The 21,694-nt window shown below is 46.6% G+C and overlaps 8 protein-coding genes across 8 annotated transcripts; 4 read left to right on the plus strand and 4 right to left on the minus strand.

Annotated features, from left to right (window-relative positions):
• Positions 1–1,118: 1,118 nt before the first annotated feature.
• APUU_10803S (putative COP9 subunit 3) lies at positions 1,119–2,870 on the plus strand (the record flags this gene model as incomplete). The annotated part of the gene is made up of 5 exons (XM_041704852.1): positions 1,119–1,280; positions 1,363–1,599; positions 1,656–2,099; positions 2,166–2,318; positions 2,370–2,870. 5 exons carry the CDS (start codon positions 1,119–1,121, stop codon positions 2,868–2,870), a joined length of 1,497 nt encoding a protein of 498 aa, XP_041550169.1.
• A 523-nt stretch (positions 2,871–3,393) lies between these two features.
• Positions 3,394–4,901, plus strand: APUU_10804S (glutamate-5-semialdehyde dehydrogenase; the record flags this gene model as incomplete). Its single annotated transcript, XM_041704863.1, has 3 exons — positions 3,394–3,694; positions 3,776–3,937; positions 3,994–4,901. 3 exons carry the CDS (start codon positions 3,394–3,396, stop codon positions 4,899–4,901), a joined length of 1,371 nt encoding a protein of 456 aa, XP_041550170.1.
• A 229-nt stretch (positions 4,902–5,130) lies between these two features.
• Positions 5,131–5,941, minus strand: APUU_10805A (60S ribosomal protein eL18; the record flags this gene model as incomplete). Its single annotated transcript, XM_041704874.1, has 4 exons — positions 5,131–5,208; positions 5,264–5,631; positions 5,702–5,806; positions 5,938–5,941. 4 exons carry the CDS (start codon positions 5,939–5,941, stop codon positions 5,131–5,133), a joined length of 555 nt encoding a protein of 184 aa, XP_041550171.1.
• A 613-nt stretch (positions 5,942–6,554) lies between these two features.
• Positions 6,555–7,848, minus strand: APUU_10806A (putative mitochondrial carrier protein; the record flags this gene model as incomplete). Its single annotated transcript, XM_041704885.1, has 5 exons — positions 6,555–6,777; positions 6,848–6,984; positions 7,042–7,320; positions 7,377–7,694; positions 7,744–7,848. The coding sequence occupies 5 exons, from the start codon at positions 7,846–7,848 to the stop codon at positions 6,555–6,557; spliced, it is 1,062 nt and encodes a 353-aa protein (XP_041550172.1).
• Positions 7,849–8,966: 1,118 nt separating this feature from the next.
• Positions 8,967–10,091, plus strand: APUU_10807S (RNA-binding protein; the record flags this gene model as incomplete). Its single annotated transcript, XM_041704896.1, has 5 exons — positions 8,967–9,049; positions 9,352–9,408; positions 9,461–9,560; positions 9,619–9,988; positions 10,039–10,091. 5 exons carry the CDS (start codon positions 8,967–8,969, stop codon positions 10,089–10,091), a joined length of 663 nt encoding a protein of 220 aa, XP_041550173.1.
• Positions 10,092–11,559: 1,468 nt separating this feature from the next.
• On the minus strand, positions 11,560–13,804 carry sac6 (fimbrin; the record flags this gene model as incomplete). The annotated part of the gene is made up of 5 exons (XM_041704907.1): positions 11,560–11,591; positions 11,657–12,639; positions 12,745–13,418; positions 13,479–13,689; positions 13,782–13,804. The coding sequence occupies 5 exons, from the start codon at positions 13,802–13,804 to the stop codon at positions 11,560–11,562; spliced, it is 1,923 nt and encodes a 640-aa protein (XP_041550174.1).
• A 1,248-nt stretch (positions 13,805–15,052) lies between these two features.
• On the plus strand, positions 15,053–17,913 carry APUU_10809S (DDHD family phospholipase; the record flags this gene model as incomplete). The annotated part of the gene is made up of 4 exons (XM_041704918.1): positions 15,053–15,737; positions 15,788–16,514; positions 16,570–17,724; positions 17,793–17,913. The coding sequence occupies 4 exons, from the start codon at positions 15,053–15,055 to the stop codon at positions 17,911–17,913; spliced, it is 2,688 nt and encodes an 895-aa protein (XP_041550175.1).
• Positions 17,914–18,264: 351 nt separating this feature from the next.
• Positions 18,265–21,346, minus strand: APUU_10810A (PX domain protein; the record flags this gene model as incomplete). Its single annotated transcript, XM_041704930.1, has 2 exons — positions 18,265–20,737; positions 20,787–21,346. 2 exons carry the CDS (start codon positions 21,344–21,346, stop codon positions 18,265–18,267), a joined length of 3,033 nt encoding a protein of 1,010 aa, XP_041550176.1.
• Positions 21,347–21,694: the final 348 nt, after the last annotated feature.

Genomic DNA, 21,694 nt, shown 5'->3' on the forward strand with positions numbered 1-21,694 from the left:
TAAAAAATATATTTAATAAAGCTAAGAATAAACTTAATATAAATTAATAAATTAAAAGTAGAATTAGATAAAAGTAGATTAATAAATAGAATAAAGATAGAGTAATATAATAATATAAAATATATTAAAATATTAAAAAATAGTAGAAAACTATATAAAACTTAAATTTTAATTTATATAATAATTTATTTAGAAAAAACCTAATAAAATTAATAAAAAAAATAATTATTTAAGATCTTAATTAATAGATATACTACTAGTTTACAGAATTATTAGGATTAATAAAGATAATTTATTAATTAATAAAAATAGCTAGATAGAAATAGTAGTATTAAAATAATTAATTAATTAATAAGCTAGTCTAAATCAGTACTAGACAAGAACTTCAGGAAAATCAACAAAGATAGGCGGCGGTACGGCCATAATTTAACCAACTAATCCATGACATATCAAAGCGTCAACTTGCTACAAGTTTTTAATTAAATTATAAATAGAAAAAAATCTCTAAAAAAAATAAATTATAATAATAATATTTTTTTAATTCTTTAATTAATAATATCAGATATACTACTATATAATATGCCTGGATTTTAATAAACTTTTAAAATTCAAGTTAAATTAAAAAAAAAAAAAAAACCTTTCTTAGTCTTATCTATAAGAAATAATATATCCTAACTTTTTATTATTCTTATCTTACTTAGCAAGCAAGTGGTGGTCTGCTATATGATAATTATTATTTTTTTATATTAAGATGGCTGACCCACGGCACTAAGCAGCCATGGGTCAACTACGGTACGTGACGAGCTTACTTCAAACACGGCTGCCCATAAGTATAACAGAAGGTACTATTCACCTCACATTTTACCCTGTCTAAGAAGACAGTCTCCCCATACCTACTATGTATTATTTATCAAGCCCGTTAGTTTAATAGTTACGGAAGGGTTAAAGTGGTCGGTGGCCATCAAAGCTGCTCCAGTATCTCCCCAGTAGAGTTCCAGCGAAGGAAGCCGGAACGTAACCTTAAGAAGCACCACCCGCATACCCCACATCTGATAGAGTAGCTACTACATAGCTAGCTCTTACCTCCATCTCATCGGGCATCTGATCCTACCCCAAGTATGTCAGATTTTCTCGCACAATTGTATGCGGCGCCATCTCGCGGCCATGGGGCTGCCGATACAACCGACAACGACTATGACCGTCAGCTTCGGGATCTGCTTGCATATCTCAAGCGGCCTGGCCTCGTTCCAAGCACAGCGGACGTCAATGAGCTCCTGGAAGTAAGGATACATGCCGCATGAACAAACTGCCAAATATAAACCCTGGGAGATCCATGAACTAACCCCTGCACCCTTACTACAGGCCGTTAACCCTGCCATACATAGCTTATCATTCCTATTCCTGCTCCGGTTTCAAATACACCATATCCAGAAAAGAACGAACCGTGATATCCCGGATGATCTGCTACCCGGTTACAATCTATGGAAACACGCAGTTAGGCTTTTGCGTTTATTTGACCCCATTCAGATTCGATATGCTGGTCATGAATGGCGCCGACTAGTTGAGCTCATCGCAAGTGCTGCTCAATCTGTTTCAAACGTAAGACATCCACTTCAACGAAGACCGTAAACCGCCATTATATTGACCTAATGAAGCCAGTTTTAGCTGTTAAAGTGATTAGGGATGCACTAGAACGATTTGAAACTTCCGGGACTTTTACATCAATGCATCAGATGTTCGTCAAACTCGCGTTACATTCATCGTCGTATGCATATGCACTTCCCATCATGGATAAATTCCTCTACCAATTTCCTGCCGATTCAGAACACGCACGCGCCGAACACCCTTTATGCTCGGTGCAGGCATCCGATGAAGTGTTTATTACCGATACGTCTGGCTTTTCAAAGGATTTAACGTACCGGGATCACCTTCAGTTTTATTTGTACAGTGCGATGATATATATGGCTGTTAAACAATGGGATCGGGCATCCCACTGTTTGAATATCGTTATATCGTCGCCAACCGCTAACTCGGTTAGCAAAATTATGGTGGAGGCGTACAAAAAGTGGATGTTGGTAAACCTGCTTGGACACGGAAAGGTGATTCATTTTTCTTAAGGATATTTCTCTACGCATAATTGGACCTGACCAACACGATCCTATTAGCTCCCTCCCACCTCCAGTTTGATCGCACCTCATGTGATGCGGGTTTACCAGTCACTAGCGAGACCATACATTTCACTGGCCGAAGCCTTCGAAAAGGGCGACATGCGAAAGTTGGCCGCCGAGATCAACATAGGACGGGCCATTTGGCGAGCTGTATGTCTCAATACGCCGGTCCACTGCATTGCTGATTGCTGAAAACTGTAGGATAACAATTCCGGGCTCGTGTCTCTGATATTTGAGGCGTACGATAAGTTCGTTGTTATAAAACTAGGAGTAATATTTTCTGCACTCACAATGCCGGATGTGTTACAACGGGCCTCACCCTGTTCGAAAGTTTCCCATGACATCGAGGAATTTGTGGTCTCGCTGGTGATGTCAAATGAATTGAAAGCTACCCTTTCCCATTCGTCGAGCAGTGAGAATACCACAATGCTACGTTTCGCCCCGACCACACGGACTTGTGGCCTCCGCGAAGAGTATATACGCGCCAGGCTGATACAGACAAAGCACGCTTTGAGTACGATTGCCCGAGGAGTAATTCAGACGGATCGCACACTGAGGATTTCGAGTGAGAATCTCCAATTCATAGTTAATAACCAGACGTGGAATGGCAACTCGGAGAAATCCGGCGTGGTGGGTTCTTGCGAGGCGGATGGTGGTGATGTTGGCGACATAGATGAAGATCTCATGGGGAATGCCTACTAATACTATTATTGAATGGGGCTAGAGTTTACGAACAGCCATGCGAGTAAGTCGCACGGTACAAGCGACTGAGTAAACCTACAACAACTGGAAGACATCAGGATTAGGGTTAGCGGCCCGAAGGCAGCGTTTCACAGTACCCAAGTGCTCAGTAACGAGCCATTGACCAGTTGCTCATTAATTAGGTTTTACAAGAAGCAAGGCACCCAAAGTAGGTATTTCCAAAAAAGCCTTCGAGGTACCCAGGCCGTAGATACTGGGAGCTTCGTTGTAGTTGACCACGTAGTACGTACATACCGCACTAAGAAATGCTACGTACCGATGTAGTTATAGACCCACCAAACGACCAAAACCCCACTTCGTGACGCCCCTCCCTCTGGTTAGGTAGTTGTTCGCCCGGACGTCTTGGTACGTACTTACTTGCTTGAAGATCCCACCGCACCTATCTTCTGTTTCATGGCAATCTTTCACCAACTTTGAAACCACTAGGTGTCAGCCAGGCCAGTCAGTGTAATTGGCTCTCAGAATGTCTCTCACGGACTCATCAGCGATTGACATCGCAAAATCTGCGTCCTTGGCCTCGCGTCACCTCGCAACACTGTCTGAAGCAAATCGCAACGAAGCCCTCGCAGCCCTTCATGATGCCCTTTTGGCAAATAAGGAAGCTATTCTCGAAGCGAATGCCAGAGACCTCCAGACAGCGAAACAATCTGTCGATGGCGGCAGCCTCAGCCATAGTGCATTGAAGCGGCTCGATTTGTCAAGACCTGGAAAATACGAGGATATGTTGCAGGGAATTCTAAGTGTTAGGAACCTAAAAGATCCCAGTATGCATTAAACCCTGAGCTGTTGATTTTCTCACTTGTGTCCTTTTTTCCCCCCAATACAGATTTCTGATACTGTTCAAGTTGGCAACGTTACATTAAGGACGCTCCTCGACGATGGTCTTATTCTGGAAAAGGTGGCATGCCCTATTGGGGTTCTCTTGATTATTTTCGAAGCTAGGCCCGAAGTCATCGCGAACATTGCTGCCTTGTCGATAAAATCAGGGAATGCTGCGATACTAAAAGGTCTGCGCACACAGTAATACCATTTTCATTATGAAACCCTCGCTGATGTTCAAAAGGAGGGAAAGAATCTACTGAATCTTTCGTCATGATATCCAAGGCAATTTCGGAGGCTATATCGAATACCCAGGTGCCGCAGTCGTCCATCCAACTTGTGAAAACACGAGCAGCTGTTTCCGACCTGTTGGCACAGGACTCGCTTATCGATCTCGTTATACCCCGAGGCTCCAATGATCTTGTTCGATTTGTGAAAGACAACACGAAAATACCAGTCCTTGGCCATGCAGACGGCCTCTGCTCCGCATATATTCATTCAGATGCTGACCCAGAAATTGCCGTCAAGGTTATAGTGGATTCAAAAACCGACTATCCTGCCGCTTGCAACTCTTTAGAAACCTTACTCGTACACCAAAGTGTTCTGAAGAGCGTTTTGTTGTTTGTCGCGAAGGGATTAATATCTAAGGGTGTTATTCTTCGGTGCGATGAGTCCTCCAAAGCTGCGCTCATGGAAAGTTTGACCTCTACGGAAACACAGTCGCTTCAGGATGCTCATGACTCGGACTTTGGGACCGAGTTTCTTGATCTTACGCTGGCTGTTAAAACAATATCTTCCGACTCGGCTCTCACTAGCGTGGAGGCAGCAATAGCCCATATCAATTCGCACTCTTCCAAACACACCGATATCATCGTGACGAAGGCAGAGGATATCGCAAACATTTTTATGAAAGGTGTTGATAGTGCAGGAGTATTTTGGAATGCATCAACAAGATTCGCAGACGGAATGAGGTATGGATTTGGCACGGAAGTTGGTATCAGCACGAATAAGATACATTCTAGGGGACCAGTTGGTTTGGATGGGTTGACTATCTATAAGTATCTGATTCGAGGCGATGGCCACAGAGCTAGCGATTATTTTGATGGGCCCCAAGGCAAAAGGTATAAGCACCAGAATTTACAGATACTGTAGTTTCGATATTTGAATTCAAGAAGATTTAAACATATTCATTTTTCCTTATCCCGATCGACGCCACCTACCGGAAGTTATCGTTCAATCAATGGTATGTCTCTACATTCAAGCCAGCTCGGTGTGGTGGCGGCTATGGCTCGACAGGTTTCGACAAAGACACGCCCTTATAGGACAATCTCAAATTTATCTCGGAATAACCTGATTGCCACGACAATCTCAACTATTCCCCTCAGACCTTGAAACCACGGGATCTTCTGCGACCACGAGCTCTCTCGAACTTCCGACCCTTGCTTCGCACATACGGTTTCTAGGCCAAGATTAACATACAAACGAAAATCCAGAGAAATACCAGGAGCACAAACCTTATGCTTGTGAGGACCAAAACCGAAGTGCTTCACGGATTCCCTGGCGTTCTTGGGGCCACGGAGGAGGAGAGTGTTTGCTCCAGTTGGTGCTCGTAGGGCGAGTTGATCCAAAGTCAGAGTCTCACCACCAGCCTTCTCGATGCGAGCCCTGGCAGTAGAAGTGAAGCGTAGGGCAGCCACGGAAAGCTTGGGGACAGTAAGGAGACGGTTGTCATCGGTAACGGTGCCAATCACAACGATGGTTTTGCCTTGGTGAGACTCGGTTACATTCGACGCGATGCGGGAAAGCGAGACGGGTGGGCGGTTGATACGGGACATGAAAAGGCGGCGCAACACAACCTTATTGAAGTTCGATTCCGTGCGGCCTAGAATTTACTAGTTAGCCGTCAAATGTCCCTTATCCAAAAAACGGCAGATGTTCAAGATCGGTCATACGGGCAAGGAAGCGGTAAAGCTTCACCAGAACCTGCAAGTAAACGTTCTCGCTTTTCGGCGCTTTGCGATGGGTGCTGCGCACATGGTGGCGGTCCAAGTCGATACCTATTTGTCCCCCTATAATCAGCAGGATTCGTTTGAATAGAGGGAAAAAGCAGTGCGTTAGGGAATAACGCGAATCCCCATTCAATTGTGTCTGTCAGGACTCATGATTTTGTATATTTTCTGAAACATACCCATGGCTGCTGGAGAGTTTTCGACTTCGAAGTTGGCTGACTGTCGCACCCGGATGCAAAGTGAAGCCGTCGAGGGTTTCAATAGATGATTTTCAGATGGGATGGACGGTGTGTGCGGGTTGAGCCCTACGCTAGTACATTTCGAGAAACACCTGGGCTAGGCCGGGGTATGCAACGCCGGGTCCGATTTCTTGGCTAAATTTCCAAGTCGAGACACTCAAATCGTACAGTCGAGCATCCCGTCAAGGAATTTCACTGCTTATAATGTTATACGGCGTAGACAGGTTTTACTGTATTATTAACCCTGTCCTTATGGTATTCCTTTCCTAACACATAACGCAAAGTGGAATGTATAATACAGAGCATTAAAACCTTTCATTTCTATTCAAATTGTTTGTGTTAGCGACGTAAAGAAATGGCCGCTTCTATTAGAAATTGAAAGGACCCTTCTCGGTTTACTATCTAGTACTAGCAAAGCATGAGAGGATAGAGTTTTGAATGGTAGATCAACATGGAATAACAACTGGCACGTAGAATCGTGTACTCCTCGTATTGTTGGTCATTTCGCTGAGAGCATTTGACACCGAAGTGAAGACACCCGCATTTCATATATACCATCACCTTTCATCTAATCCTAAAAAGAAATCTCGAGTAAGCTCAAAACTGAGCCAACTACTGGCCATACTCGGTGCCACTTTGAGAATATTTGGCGCGATGCCCTTGAAAAGACCGCGCATTCCTTCTTCAGCCACAATAACTTTCACCGCATCAAAAATCGACGCGTATTGGTAACCCATGTGAGACATCGTATTGATCTGGAAGCGTCGCCGAAGGACATCACTGAAGCGCGGTTAATATGGTTAATGATAAAAAGAGGAGCAATTGAGATGGTTCAATTGAGTCAACTTACAATGGATATGTGCATGTCTGCGCCACTGCCCCTGAGATAGCACCCGCTAGTAATTTACGAAGGGCACCGGGTGTAGAGTCCCCCTCGGGGGTCAGGTATTTACGGACTGATTCATATGTCATGAAGTTAAGACCAACCTAAAGAAAGTTAGCCAACAAAGATCACCCGCTAGACCCTCAAGTGCCCCTCCATACATATGGTGCAACGCCGGCAACAGTTGGAATGATACCGCGGTAAAGCGCTAGGAATCCGCCTTCATTTTTATAGATCAAGACCATGGTGGTAAACATGCCAGGCAATTTCTCTCCGGCAATTTCTTGTTTGAGAGCGGCAAACGAAGCTGACTGAATAGATAATCTAGTACGGACAATATCAAGAGGATATGTGATGACGACCGATGTGATCCCGGCCGCGCCTCCGCACACAAGTCGGCGTATTGGCGTCAAGTCCGCATTTGGTGAAGGCTCCGCAAACTGCAAATGTTAATACTTCCGTCCCAAGAAACTGTCACGTCCAGCTAAGAACCCACTCTTTTATAGAAGTTATAGCTCCCAAACTGAACTGCCGAGTACGGTATGATCCGTATACAATTCGTGCCATTCCCTCGCAGGAAGCCTCGCCAGCCTTCCTCTTTTCCAATCTTTTTAAGTGCTTGCCAAATGGACAGCCGATACTCGTCTCTTCCAACCGTCTGGATCTGGAGGAGAATTTTCAAACGTTCGAGTGGCGACACGATGGTTCTGGATACAGCACCCGCTACACCCCCAGCAAGGAAAGCTGCCGTGACGGGCTCGGAAACTGTAGTTTTAATCCCATATACGGGAGAGGTATTTTCCGGGAATGGTCCCTGTGCATTATTAGCGGGAGTGATAAGTAAAATCATGCGCCCTGCCTACCTTATTTGATGCAGGTGGTGGTAATTGCGAGATTTTCGACAAAGCGTTTTTGCCATCGCCATCCGGTCGATCATGCCGGGTAGCATCCTGGCGATCTAAGCTCATTCTGGGCTAATAAATGCGAGGATCTAACGATAGGTAACCAAGTTGTCTAAAAGTAACTCCGGGCATTGGGCCCGATGTTACTTACAAATGAACAGTCTTCGCTCACTCGTATGCTGTGTATCGTGCTATGCCAACCAATTCCGGCCTCAAGCGTTTATATATATAGACCAATATGCAGCAATGTAGCGAGATTTGGATATTCGATCTTTGAATGCTGCACTAGCCATGTGTGTATGGTTAGAGCTGCATCGTGCAACAGAATGAACCAGGTAGAAGAGCCGGCCGTAACAAAACGACGGATGGCGCCGTTTAAGAATTCCGAGACGCGGTAAGCCTGGATAATAAATCAGAATATGAATAAGTATGACGAGCTGATCGGCCCCTTTGAAGCTCGCGAATGTTAAGGGTATTGATTCCAACTAGGTCCCGGTTCGGGAACGTAAGGGGATTCCGATAGCCGCCTGGGGAAAGTCGGAAAAACTCACCACGTCGGGTTCCATAAATCGACCTCGGGAGCCTCCTCAGGCTATATCTCCCAGGAAGTGACTTGAGAACTACCAGGCGTTGTTATTAAGCACGCGGCAAGTTAGTTAACTATTTAGTTCGATAGTATTAATCCTAAAACCCTTATTTATTCTTTCAGCCCGTAGCTGCTTACCTCCCCTTGAAATATTCTTCTCACTGCCCTTAAAGTGATCGCAAGCAGATGCGTTGGTTCGATAATTAAGATCTCTAGAGGTAAATAGCAGTCTCCGCTCACACCTTACAGGGATCATTCAACTAAGCAGTCTAGCTTTACCGAAACACGTAAATATGAAATGGGGAATATTTATTATGTCGATACCAAACTACCCCGAGTCTCTGCAGGAGGTAGCCTAAAGTACTACTTCCTGTAATTGACGCACCTTAAGGGTTGTCGTTGGCGTCATTGAGGTGTTTGCTGGATACGTACCAAGTACTACTTCGCTTCTGGCATATGCCGCCGCCTCTAGCCAACTCAACCCATCCCTGCTCAGTCTTTTTTGTCACTTCCTACCTTCACCTCACTCGAGTCCTTTAGTCGACTCCTCCATCCAGAAACCTTTTCGTTCGTGTATTTCCGCCAGCAATTCATCATAATGTCCCGTCCTGGTACTACGCTATACGTCACTGGCTTTGGCCATGGCACCCGAGCTCGCGACCTTGCCTACGAATTCGAACGGTATGTGCCGCTCGTCGATTGCCACACGCGCTACCATGATCCATCCGAACCGCATCTCCCTCCACCTTCGCTGTTCTTCTCGGTCGGTCCTCGCAATATCGGCGCCGGAGATGCAATCCTGTCATGTTATGAAAGATCTTGTCCCACTAGACGTGTCCATTCCAATCGAATCCCCTAATCCGTCATTTTTTCTTTTCATTGTACTTCTGCACTTCTGCCATATTCCTATTCCTACCGTACCTTCGCATTATTTCCGCTATTCACATACAATTGTTTCTACATAGCATACTAACTTAACCTAGGTACGGGCGTCTTGTTCGATGTGATATCCCTGCGCCGCGTACTCCTTCCAGCCGCTTGTATGTTCTCACTAGATGTTTTTCACTTCACTAAGATTGACATCTATCCCAGGTTCGCATTTGTGGAGTATGAAAGTCGCCGTGATGCAGATGATGCATATCATGAGATGCACAACAAAAGGATTGGTCGCGATGATTTATTAAAAATCGAAGTACGTTACGTTGTCATGGCTACATATCCTTATTTTTTGTTTTTAACATCATAATCAGTGGGCAAGGACCCCGCCGTCTGCGTCATGGCGCTTTGATTCCGGCCGTGACCGCCGGCGTGACCGGACTCCCCCTCGCCGTGGTAGATCACCCTCACCCCGGCGTGCTCGTGGAGACTATTCGCCGCGCAGAGATGATAGGTATGAGCGCGAATTTGATAGAAGCGACCGTGACTATGAACGACGTGACCGTGACTATGACCGCCGAGACCGCGACTACGACCGTCGAGACCGTGACCGCTCTCGTGACCGCTCCCGCAGCCCCGACGAGAGAGATCGCGACATCAAGGATGACCGAGAAAGACGTGATGAGGAGCGCGAACGACGTGACGAGGAGCACGAGAATGGCCCGAATGGCGAAGACAGGAAGGGTGAGTTCCCGTTTCCCCAACTAGCTTCCAACATCTGCTAAATAAGACAGTTCCATTAGAACCCTTGACGTCCGCTCACGACGAGCTTGACACTGCTGAGTAGATTGTCTTTGCGAAGAAAGTATAACGCTCCATTCCACCCCATTACTTGTCGGGCTCCTGAGAGACTCGATGGCATACTGACAACTCTTCACTAAGCACGTGGCTTTCTAAATTGTTCTGGTAGCTGGGAACCGGTCTTAGGTCCGGAGACTTGTTTTCACCTGCCTCATCACCGCACTCTTGATCGAACTTATCTTAAATTTCTGCTCAATTTGATTCTTCCCACTTACACTTTTTTTTCCCCACCTTATTTTATTTTCCTTTTTGCTACACTACTGTCTTCCTGCTACGTCACATTTGCTTTCACCTTTTTCCTTCTCTTTCTGTTTTCTCTGCCACATGACTTTGCAGGTAAAGCTGAACGGGAGCCGGAAAAGGAAAGGAGTTTGGTAAAGAAATGACGGCTAAGTGCTCATTACCTCTGGCACGAGTTTAATTATTCCACGTGGTATTCATCATATCTTGCATAGAAGCGGGAATCAGTTTCGAACTCACGCCGATCCGTCTATTTTATTTTACCATTTCCAATTCCACCTCCGCCGAATCACGTCGTCCTTAACGTTGATTTCGATGAAAGCGGTCCGTTCGTTTTCGCCTCCCGTCGCAGATTAATATAAAACGATTATAACCCCCATCCTCGCCTGTGACGTTCCGGTCGTGATCCTCGATAGCCGCTTAAAACTGCAAAGGACGCTGTCACTAGTAGCCGTAGGATTTACTATATCCAATACCACAGACTTCTCAATTGGTGATCCAGGCGCACTTGGAGGTAGGTGCAGTAAGATACGCATAGTCGTCGGTCTTGGATTTATTTGATTGTGCAGTATGCTCCGTTTTATTTTCAAACGGAGCTTATTAGCTGCTCATGCTTCAAAGATGCCGTTGCTGCTCAGAATCGGCTCTTGACACTACGACCAAAGTTGACTTGTAACTGCAGATTGATTAACTCGGACTACGTATCTAGATGCAACTCCGGTGATCTCATCCTGTAGCAGTCTTATATACTTCTAGATATCATGCATGGGAGTTTTGCCACTAACTGCAGTACAGTAGTACCTGGAAAGAACGAAGGGGTCAATGATACTTTACCTGCGTCATTAGAACTCTTTTTCTTCAACAACCAAGCAGTATCGTTTACCAGAGTTCTTCCAATCTTAATATTCCATGAAGAACCAATTTCGGAGTCTTTTCATTTCTAACCTTTAAAAGTACCAAACTATGTACTTACTAGTAACACCAGCCGGTAGTATGTATTGCGATTGTTTTAGCTTACCGCGACGTTGTCGGAAACTCAGTATGAAATGTTTTTACAGAGCCTCCACAAATGCAAGAATAGTAATATTGTTTTCCTACTTATTTTTTATTATAAATGACAATTTCAAGTGATGATACCCGCACCATAAACATAGCAAAAACAGTTTAGTAGAGTAGCGCGGGGCGAGATAGCTATTCTTTCCCGAGCTTGCTTACTACATTTTCTCGTGTGTAGCCATAAGAGATCCTGAGTAAACAAAAGATTAGAGCTATATCCTCGATACAAGTAGTTACCTATTGGAGAACACTTACCGATAAAGGTAGTCACTAGACGAGATCGAACCTGGCAGATATCCTCAGGCACCAGCCAAATAGTTGCACCTAGCTTGCGTGCGATACTGATGCTTAGTTTTGCGTTCGCATAGGCTTGTTCGTCAGTCTGGCCTGGAGTTACAAGATCATAATCAACATAGGAGGCTTTCATGCCGTTAAGCACATCGAGCAGGAACACGCCGGAGCCAATCGACTGATCCTTAAAACTGCGTATGGAAGAGCTGCGACCACCTTTGCGAGACATGTCATTGCCCCATTTGATCATTTCTGAGTCGGTAATTTCGCGCTTGCCCAGTCGACTTGCCAGGCTCGAGAGAGTGTTAGTGATATCCCGCCTCATCAGCTGCCACACCAAGCCCAGTGTCAGGGTCCGTTGGCCATCAGTAATATCTGCTCCTTGCACACCCACCAAGGAGAAACCATGATATTTACCAAGTTCGATGGCATAGTTGGTGTTCTCCACTGCCTTGAAGCGCATCATCTCTTGTCCCGATGCTGGCGGTTTGTTGACATGCCTCCAGTTGACACTTCCAGGAATAACCTTGTCGTATGCTTGCATCAAGATGGCTCCATCGCGAAGGTCATCAAACAATGAATTGACGGCGGGCTGCACATCGAGTGAATTTAGCCATAGGGTAAACACTCTTGCCTCCCGTTCCCCTTCGGCATCAAAGTCCTCAACCTCCAGCTTTTCCTCCTCGGTAATCGGGTCAAGACCAGGGATGGTGTTGAATAGATTAGCAACAAACGCAAGATTAAGTTTTGGATTCCCTGCAACAAGTGATGTTGGAGTCAAGAATTTGCGACAGTTTAACTTTTCCGCGTTTGTCAGCACTTCCTCTGCACGTTGTAGTAGGTCTCGAGTCTCGAGCGATTGTCGTGAACAAAGTTCAGGTGCCAATTGATTTAGGAGGACGGTGTAATTCTCGCCGTCTTTCACATCGGTGGAGAAATTTGTAACCCTTTTTGGGAAAGTGACGCTGTCAGCCCTCGATCTGTAAGGCCAAAAAAACAAACCAAAAAGGCATTTGAATTATGCATGGGTGGGGGGTACCAATATAGCTTACCTTCGCGGCCATTGCGCGTTCTTCAAGTGGTAATTGAACCAGCGCAGCAAGATCTGCTCAGGAGGAAGACGTAGGAATTGCTCCAATGTCTCGTCTTCTTCAAGAAGCCTGTACAGCTCGGGGTGGAGTTTGATGTCAATTTTCCCCAGCAGGCCGCGGCGAATAATTTGCCAAATCAAGCCTAGGATAAGATGTTCTCGCACTTCTATGATGTCGCCGCTTCCGATGTTCACGACCGAACACCCGATCCCCTTAGCCGAGTTGATGACAATGTTGTTGTTTTCAGTCATGTGGAAAGCATTAAGCTCCTTTATTTTCCTGCCAGACTTATTCAAGACGCGCTCGTCGATCGTATCCGGAACGCTGTCATTGATCAGTTTGGCCAGAACCAACCCATCTTTGCATTTATCGAACATTTCGAAAGTATCGGTAGGAAAGGGTAGAAGGTGTCCAATGTCCGGATCACCTGAGAGAACAGCATTGATATGCCTCGTGAATTCAGTCCTCTCATCTTCATTGATTGTATGCGTCACATTCGAGGAGGAACCTTGGACATGAATTTTCCCTCCTACACTACCTTTCGAAGCGTGCCGTGGTGCATTGGGGGCAGCCGCAGAAACCGGGTCCCGAACAGGTGCGCCTTGTGCCGAGCCGGAGCGAAGTTTGGCAATGAGCTTTGAATCATGTTTAGCTGCTTTACAATCAAAAGATATTTGTCAAGCGGGAACGCTCACATCAACATAATCTTCAAGTTCCACTCGACGTGAGCTGTCAAGCTCAACCTCTTTTAGTGTTTGTCGCACCGCGTCGTAGGGTTGACGCTCTGATTGCTGAGTGGCTTTGATCACCGTGCCCTCATCTAGATACCCTTTGTCGTCCACATCTAACTTCCGGAACGCGTCCTGGAGAGAAAAAATCTCACCCTGCTCAAACTGCGGGTACTTCCTATAGGTGCGATTAGAAACAGTACGAAGTATAAAGAAGGCAGCGCAAAGGTGCGAAGAGTAAGCGGGTTTTCAAAAAATAGGGCAACGAACCTTTGAAGTCTGATCACATTCATTTTGCTTGCGGCTCTCAGGTCTAGCGAGAGGGTGTCGATGGATTTCAGGAAGGGCAAGCGCTTTGAAAAGTCCGCTTTTCGACACGGCTGACGGAATTGACAGGTGAGTAGGGGAGCAGGGAAGGGGGCATAGGAGTGCCTGTGAAGGTGTGGCTTTGACGATATACTGTGGGGGGAGGTTTAAGTACTACTCTCCATATTTAGGTAGCCTAAGCCGTGGCTCTGGTAGATTGATCTTTACTGTACAGTGTACGTACTCCGTACTGACCTTACAAACGGAGCGGGGCGGGGTCGACAGCCGTAAGATCGGCTCGGTACTCCGTACCTGTCCTCAACAGCGAGACCTCGTATTGCTGCGCATTTGAAGACCATACCACGAAATAATAAGGCGTGCCAGAAATATGAACCGTCGACATGCTCCAGACTAACATCAGCGGTGGAGTACAGACAAATTGTTTTGTACTCTGTACATACGGAGGTACATCTCGACAGTACTTTTGGGCAGTTCTGACCGATGATGTAATGAACCAAGTGCTAACTAAGTAAGTTAACTAAGTTAACTTAACCTAACTAGGCGTTCCTCAGTTGCCCAGGTGGCTGAGGTAAGACCAAGAGTAATCGCTAACTAACTAACTAACTATGGGTAATTGGGCGGCATCGATCAAATCTGCCTCCGCTGTCAGCCTCTCAGGCTTATTAGACTACGTCATAGCAAAATTGACGCCCACTTTGATGTTGAAGGAGCACTGGCCTCAGGTGAAAGTGGCCCGGCCTTGTTGGAATTTATACTGTTATAACGTCAAGAAGGCCCAAGAAGGAACCTTACAAGGAGAATTTACTGTTCTGGTGATGGTTTAGTTTGCGCCAAGAACTTGGGGGCTCCTCCAGTGTTCCTCATTACTACTACCTACTCGGTATTGCCTACTGCATGCTAGAGAAAAAAACCACCCGCAAGATTCCACATCACTTACACGTCCACCGTTTCGAGAAGCTTGATTAATACAACATTTCCTTATTGCGACGTCAATCTGACCTATTCCTCCTGAAACTCGCTTCATTCTTATAAACAAACCTACTTCATTTGCACGCATGAACCCTTTTTTCTCCCATCGAGGTTGAATGCGGCGCCCTACCGTACTGCCCACTGCTCCTCCGTTAACTTCTCACTCATTTTTGGTCAGTAAAGCCCACGCTGTCGGCATTGCGTCCCACATTCATCGCGCCACGGTCAGTTCATTCACGGCGTTAATGGCAAAAGAAGCTCCGAGAGGGACGGCGTGCTCAAGGACATCATCACCCCTCAAAAACTCTGAAAAGACCTATAGCGAGCCGAAAAGAGGTAATAATACACAAGATGTCCTCCAAAGGTCCCAAGGAAGAGACCACACTGTGTCCCATAGACACAGGCTTGGCCTACGCCACTACCCTGTTGACTCCCCACCTCTGAAGACTAGGTGGTTTTACGCAGTAGACTCGCCGAAATGGAAACCATCTTTCTTAGATCAGAAGGAGGAAAATGTGAAACCCTTACCCGCTCCTAAAAAATTTGTCCCCTTTACGCCGAAGGATTCTCAGTCCCTCGAACATGCATTCCAGCAACTGTGCAAGGTCGAGATAGAGCTGGAGAAAACACATAGCGACGGGCCAACAGACAAGTCATGGGATGAGCCCATCAATGTACCCGTCAACGAAGACTACCTTTTTGATGTGAACATAAATCGGAGGGAATTGGGGCCAGCCTACTGGGTAGGGCCCGTATATGAGGTTCGCCGTGGCACTTGGTTCTTTCAGGAAGGGTCTACAATCAAGCCATGTGAAGAGAATCTTGCAACGCAACTTGAGGAAGGCTATTTGAAGGTTAAACCGTGGCGCTCGGTAGAGCTTAGCCTGCACGTAACTCGGCCCTCGACGACAGCAAGTAGCCTTGAGCAAGGTTAGTCAATTATAGGAGATCGAGCTATCAATCGCGCACTAACCATGCAGATGGTACCGGGAATTCAGCGCCTCCGTCTGCCAGTGAAACACGAAAACATCGCTTATTCGGTTCCTACATGAATAACATTGTCACATACCAAGATTCTACAACAGCACTGCTCACGAGCGATGATTTTATGTCCAGAGTGAGTACAACCGTTTATCAAACTCTCGGTGGGGTACCAGGAACCAGGGTAGTCCGTGGTTTTTCAGAACCGAGGAGGTACAATGAGACCCAAGATAAGAAAAACTCCGATGAAAAACCAAGTAGTGAACCATGGCCCAACGTCTCAGGTGCACCAACCGGAAACGCAGGCACCAAAACAGCACCAGAACTTTCCGGACCTGATATGTCGCAAGTGGAATTGCCGCAGGACACGGCTCAGTCCGAGACAAGACCGATTACAACATTGGAACGGCGCGTTTCATCGTTAGCTGGTGCCCAGGGCTCCGTTGATCTTGAAGAACAGGCGCGTAAACAAGAGGAAAAGGAGATGGAAGATTTAAGAGAGGGGGATGATGAGGATAGGGAAAGAGAAATCGATCATCTAGTCCTGGTTACACACGGAATTGGTCAACGACTTGGCCTGCGGTTAGAAAGTGTTAACTTTATACACGATGTGAACGTCCTCAGAAAGACAATGAAGCGCGTGTATAAAGCGTCGCCAGACCTTCAATCCCTCAATTCTTCTTCCCCAGATAAACAGAAGAATTGTCGCGTTCAAGTTTTACCTGTGTAAGTTGAAGGACCACAGGCTCAACGGCGTTATTTGGTACTGACCACTGCCCAGGTGCTGGAGGCACCTGCTGGAATTCCCTTATAAAAAGGTTGGGCAAAACCGCAGGGAATTGGACCTAGCAGACGCAGACACGCTCGAAGACGATGTATACCCTGCATTATCAGACATCACGCTTGAGAGCGTCCCGGCCGTCCGAAACCTCATCTCTGACCTTGCCATTGACGTGCTGCTCTATCAAAGCAAGCACCGTGAGCAGATTTCTGCTATAGTCAAGCAAGAGTGCAACCGGATCATCGAACTCTACATGAAGCGGAACCCTTCTTTCAATGGAAGTGTGAGTCTTTGTGGACACTCCCTGGGGAGTGCAATTTTGTTTGATATCCTTTGTTCCCGAGACGTGGAGCCGAGGAAGACAGATGATCTTGGCGAATCATCTGCTAGTGCATCTGCATTTACTTTTGAGTGTGAGGAATTTTTCTGTTTAGGGTCTCCGGTAGCTCTATTTGAGATGCTCAAAGGCAAGACGATTGCTGGGAATCCTATCAGGGGAGATGAGTACAATAGGGGAGAAGAAAGATTTAAGCGACAGTCTGCAACTCTGGGCACAGGAATCACCCTTAACGAGAACCAGTTCGCCGTATCCACTCCAAAGTGCCGGCAGCTGTACAATATATTCCATCCTTCTGACCCAGTGGGCTATCGCATGGAGCCCTTGATATCTCCAGCAATGTCGTCGCTCAAGCCACAGCCTCTGCCATCTGTGAAACGGAGCATCTGGACCGCATCCGGACAAAGCCTTTCATTGATCAGTAGTCGCGTGGGTCAAAGTGTCGGGTCACTATGGACCAACTTCACCTCCGGTGTGGCGAGTAGCCTGTTGAACCGCAGCCTTGGTATTGGCCCCGAGGATAGTTCTTCACGACAGCGCTCGGGTACCCGCTCTCAGGCACGGCTACGTACCTCGCTGCCACCAGATGCCGGTGACCCGGGAAATCGAAGTCCCACCTTGATAGACCCGGATATAGAGACATTATACGAGGGTTTTCAAAAAGCGAAGTTAAAACGCGAGAAACTAACGACTGATTCAAAGGCTGAGCACGATCCGGGGTTGCAGGAGACGGACCGTGGCCTGAAAAAATTGAAACGTGAGGAAGAGAAAGTGAGATTATTGAACTCCAACGGACGAGTTGATTATAGCATACAGGAGTAAGTTCAGGCTCGTTTCTGATTCTACCTTGCCGCATATATCAACATGACCTAATTTGGTGCAATAGGGGGGCATTCGATATATCTCTAATTGCAAGCCTTGCCAGCCACCTTAGCTATTGGTCAGACGAAGATGTCAACCACTTCATGCTTTCACAGATGCTCTGCAGAAAGCGTACCCAAGTTTAGGAGCGGCCAAATCAAATAATAAGTGGAACGCCCAGCTGTGCTAGTTCATGGTATGGGTTAACCATATTATCCCAAGACAAGCCATTTGCTCCATTGAGTATCGATTAAACCGTGACCCGGAAACTTTACGAGAACAAGGATGTTTTCACCGAAGATATATATCAGCGTATTCATCCGTGGGCCGGCGAGCAGCCCATAACGTAAGTTGGAAGAATAGATAGTGAAAGTATTGGGTTTCATAATGAGATAAAATGGGCTCGACTAATTAAGTATCACCACCACCAATAACCCACCATTTTAGATATATTCATTACCATTAAATGCATGTAGCGCCCAAAACTTCACCAGCAACTATAGAACCACAGCCCTTAGCGCCTGTAGAAGGATAGAAAAAACAAATCCTCTAGCGACAACTTCAATCTGAAGACTATCGAATACTTTGCCAAGAGCTTCGCGGCTAGCTACCGCTCCCATGACGCTCGTTATAGCTTGCGGAAGTCCCTTTTGGACAAGAATTCGGCGAGCGGCCTCTCGCTGACGCTCCCTTTCAGCATTGGACATCGCCGGCGGCCAGGCGCTCAATTCTTCAGCCGTCGGCAGCGCATTCTCACGCAGTTTAGTTAGATACATCCCGACGGCCTCGTCTGTGGTATGAATGTCGATCATGGATTCCTGCAGTAAACCGCGGATAGTTTCTAGACTTGGGTTTCCCGGTCGAAGTATATAAGATTTTGCCGCGTTCAACAATGTTCGACGTATGTTCCAGGCTGAAGATAGTGAGTATAATTCATTTATAACGGCAAATATCAGTTCCACTGCCATTCGCGTTTCATCTGCCGATATACGGCTTCCCTGGCCTTTCTGCGTGGCCACTATCTCTGTGGATTTCCTGGTCTCCGTGGGTACGGCATCCCTGCTATTATTATTCTCTTCTGTGAGACTGGCAGGACTGGCGGTCGGGCTGCTTTTATGCACCGAGGCAGCAGCGGGCGAGACTCGACCACCAAGGCCATCAATGGCATTTTCCTGAGACGTGCGGGTTGTTACGAGAGTATTCAGTGGCTCAGTAAGAGGAGCGATCTCGATGGATGTCTTGAGGCCACTTGTATCACCCGAGTGCTGCGGCTGAGGTGGGAGCGCACCGATTACTGTGTCGTTGCTTACCCTCAAATCCCCCCTTCCGGTTGACATACCACCCTCCAGAGGTGGTGCGCTTCTCTGAAGCGAGTCGCGACATTCCCTACTGTCACCGCCTACACCTGGGCCAACTTGTGTCTTTTTGTTGACCCCTCCACCGAATACACCAGTGACGCCTTCCAGAACAGCCTTGCTGCCACCAGAGACTCCCTTGGGTGCGTTTGTTAATACGCCTAAGACACCTTTGCCAACATTTTCAAACGTAGTCTGGCCTGGGAAAGCAAAGCCTGGTTTCACTGACGAACCTGTGGTATCTGCACCAAGCCGTCCATCCTTTTCGAAAAATCGTCTCATAGTCACACTCTCGGCAAGGGGCTCAAGTCGAAGAGCGTCGTGCAGATATCGTTCCAGATCGCGTGCAAGAGCTTGCCGCGTTTGTCCCTTCCAAGATGGTATGAGTGAATGAGTGTCACCAAAACGCAATTGATTCAATCTCGCTATCGTTCCCAAAGTCTCATGGATAGATTCAAAGTCCGCATATTTCTTAAATATCATCCACCCACTGGAACGTCCAGAATAAGGCTCGACTTGAATTAAGTAGTCAGACGTAGGTTTTGATCGTAGGACCGCTGTATCTCCGGAATCAAAACTATCGTCAACTGTTACAGATGCGCGATGAAGAATTGAGGCTGGTGGAATATCAAAACTGTCTGAGGTGGAACTCGTTGGAAGTCCTGGAGATTGTACAGACGGCGAGGCTATTGAGCTGCTCACTTCGCTGGAACTGACTTCTTGTGCTTTCCGAATCCCTTCGGTCAATTCGGATTCTGGCGGAGTCCCTTCGCTACTCCGTCGTTCGCCCGCCAGGCTCTCAACGTCGGCATTAGGAAGGGTGCCGCTGTTATGCGTTGAATTATCTGCATCTTGTATGTTGTCGTGCGTTGTCTGTTCGGTATTATAGGGCATGTTGTGCGCTGCAATCATGTCACTCAGGCGTTTGGCTTCTAGCAAGGCTTCCTCGGTTGCTTGATCTACTTTATTAAGCATCGAACCCGGGATCCTCGATGGAGAAACCGGTTCTGCAACAACATCATTCGTAGTCCTTGAAAGATTTTCTGAGATTTCCCCGGAAACTTTGGCTCCTGTTACGCCATGGTATCGAGCCCCCTCCACGCCGGCATCAATTGCACTCATTATCTCGGATTCACCTTCGCTAAATAGATATGTAATCCAGCCATTAATAAATTCAGGCCGTGACATATTAGAGATCGTCGACTCAAGAACAATCCCGCTTAGAACTTCCCGAAGGAAGTTTCGAACCGGGATACAGTTGTATGCGTCGGAATCCAGGAATCTGGAAAGGATATCATCGGACATGGTCTTAATTTTTTCCCCTTGTTGCTGGTGGGCCAGAAGACTCGAGAGACTGCTCTCAGGGTTCGATTCTAGGTATCGCTGCACAGCATCTTCTGCTGTGATAGTAGGACCAGCTGCATCAAATGCCGTGCAGAGCTCATTTAGAAATACGATAACCATAGAAGACGAATTAGTAAGAAATTCTAGGAAGGTGTCTGCCGTTCGTTTACGGTAGAGATGGGAGGAAATGGCGGTGACGAAATCAGCCAATACCTTCCGGCATGAAACAGGGAACGTTGATTCAGACGGAAGAATCGGCTCATACCAGTAGCTTTCCAATTTGGTAAGCGTATGATAAGATATGTGGTGTAGGTTCTTACTTCACGTAATCTCGCACCGCCGCCTCGATTAATGAATGTAGCGCGGTGGCCGTCACTGGACCAAGGGAGGTGGATAAGTTAACATCCATATCCAACTTGCTTTCCGTAGTATACTCCCCAGCATTGTCAACATTCGGGTCGATTGCAATGTGCTGCTTGCTCTTCCAGTCAAGGAGTTTAAAGGCTATGTTCAACGAAAGCTGCTTCCTGTTGGAGCTTAGGGTTTCTGATGAATGACGATTACTTGCGCCCTCCCACGACGAATGTAACGCAATACCAAGCGCTACTCCAATGAGTAGTAGCCCAAGTCTACCCAAGATGATATATGTAGCTCCCATAAGACAAACTAGAACAAGAAGCAGCGATTCGTTGCCGCATGTTGATAGAAAGTGTAGCATCCAGTCCGCCAGCTGTTGCATCTGCAAGCCATTCGACTTGGCTTTTACCAATCGGTCATCCATATCGTAATTCATGGCGTTAGTGGAAGGGGGTTGCTCGACGTGTCGAGCTTGATCAGATTGGAACTCGTGCGAGGCATCGTTTGAAACGTCCATGTTCATTGGAATGAGATAACCGGAACATGAGCCGCAATCAATTCGTCAGGGCGTTGCATGCATTCAATGAGGTCGGCAGAATAGTATGTAGAAGCCTGGGGGTGAAGCGGATTTCTATGCCCCTGTGATCCTGTACGAAGTAGTAGTTATGAGGCGAAGCATGATCATTATTGAAGTGTAGTTAACTAGTTCGTTAGTTAACTTGGACGATGGTATTTACGTAATATATTGTCATTCCATATGTGGTATATGATCTACCGTGCCAGTGGGCAAGCTGGACCTGCTTACTCTACATACACCGTACACCGTATATAGTTAGGTAATAACGATACATCCTAATGATGTCGAATAAAG

This window comes from Aspergillus puulaauensis, chromosome 1 (assembly GCF_016861865.1).
Source record: "Aspergillus puulaauensis MK2 DNA, chromosome 1, nearly complete sequence".
NCBI lineage: Eukaryota > Fungi > Ascomycota > Eurotiomycetes > Eurotiales > Aspergillaceae > Aspergillus > Aspergillus puulaauensis.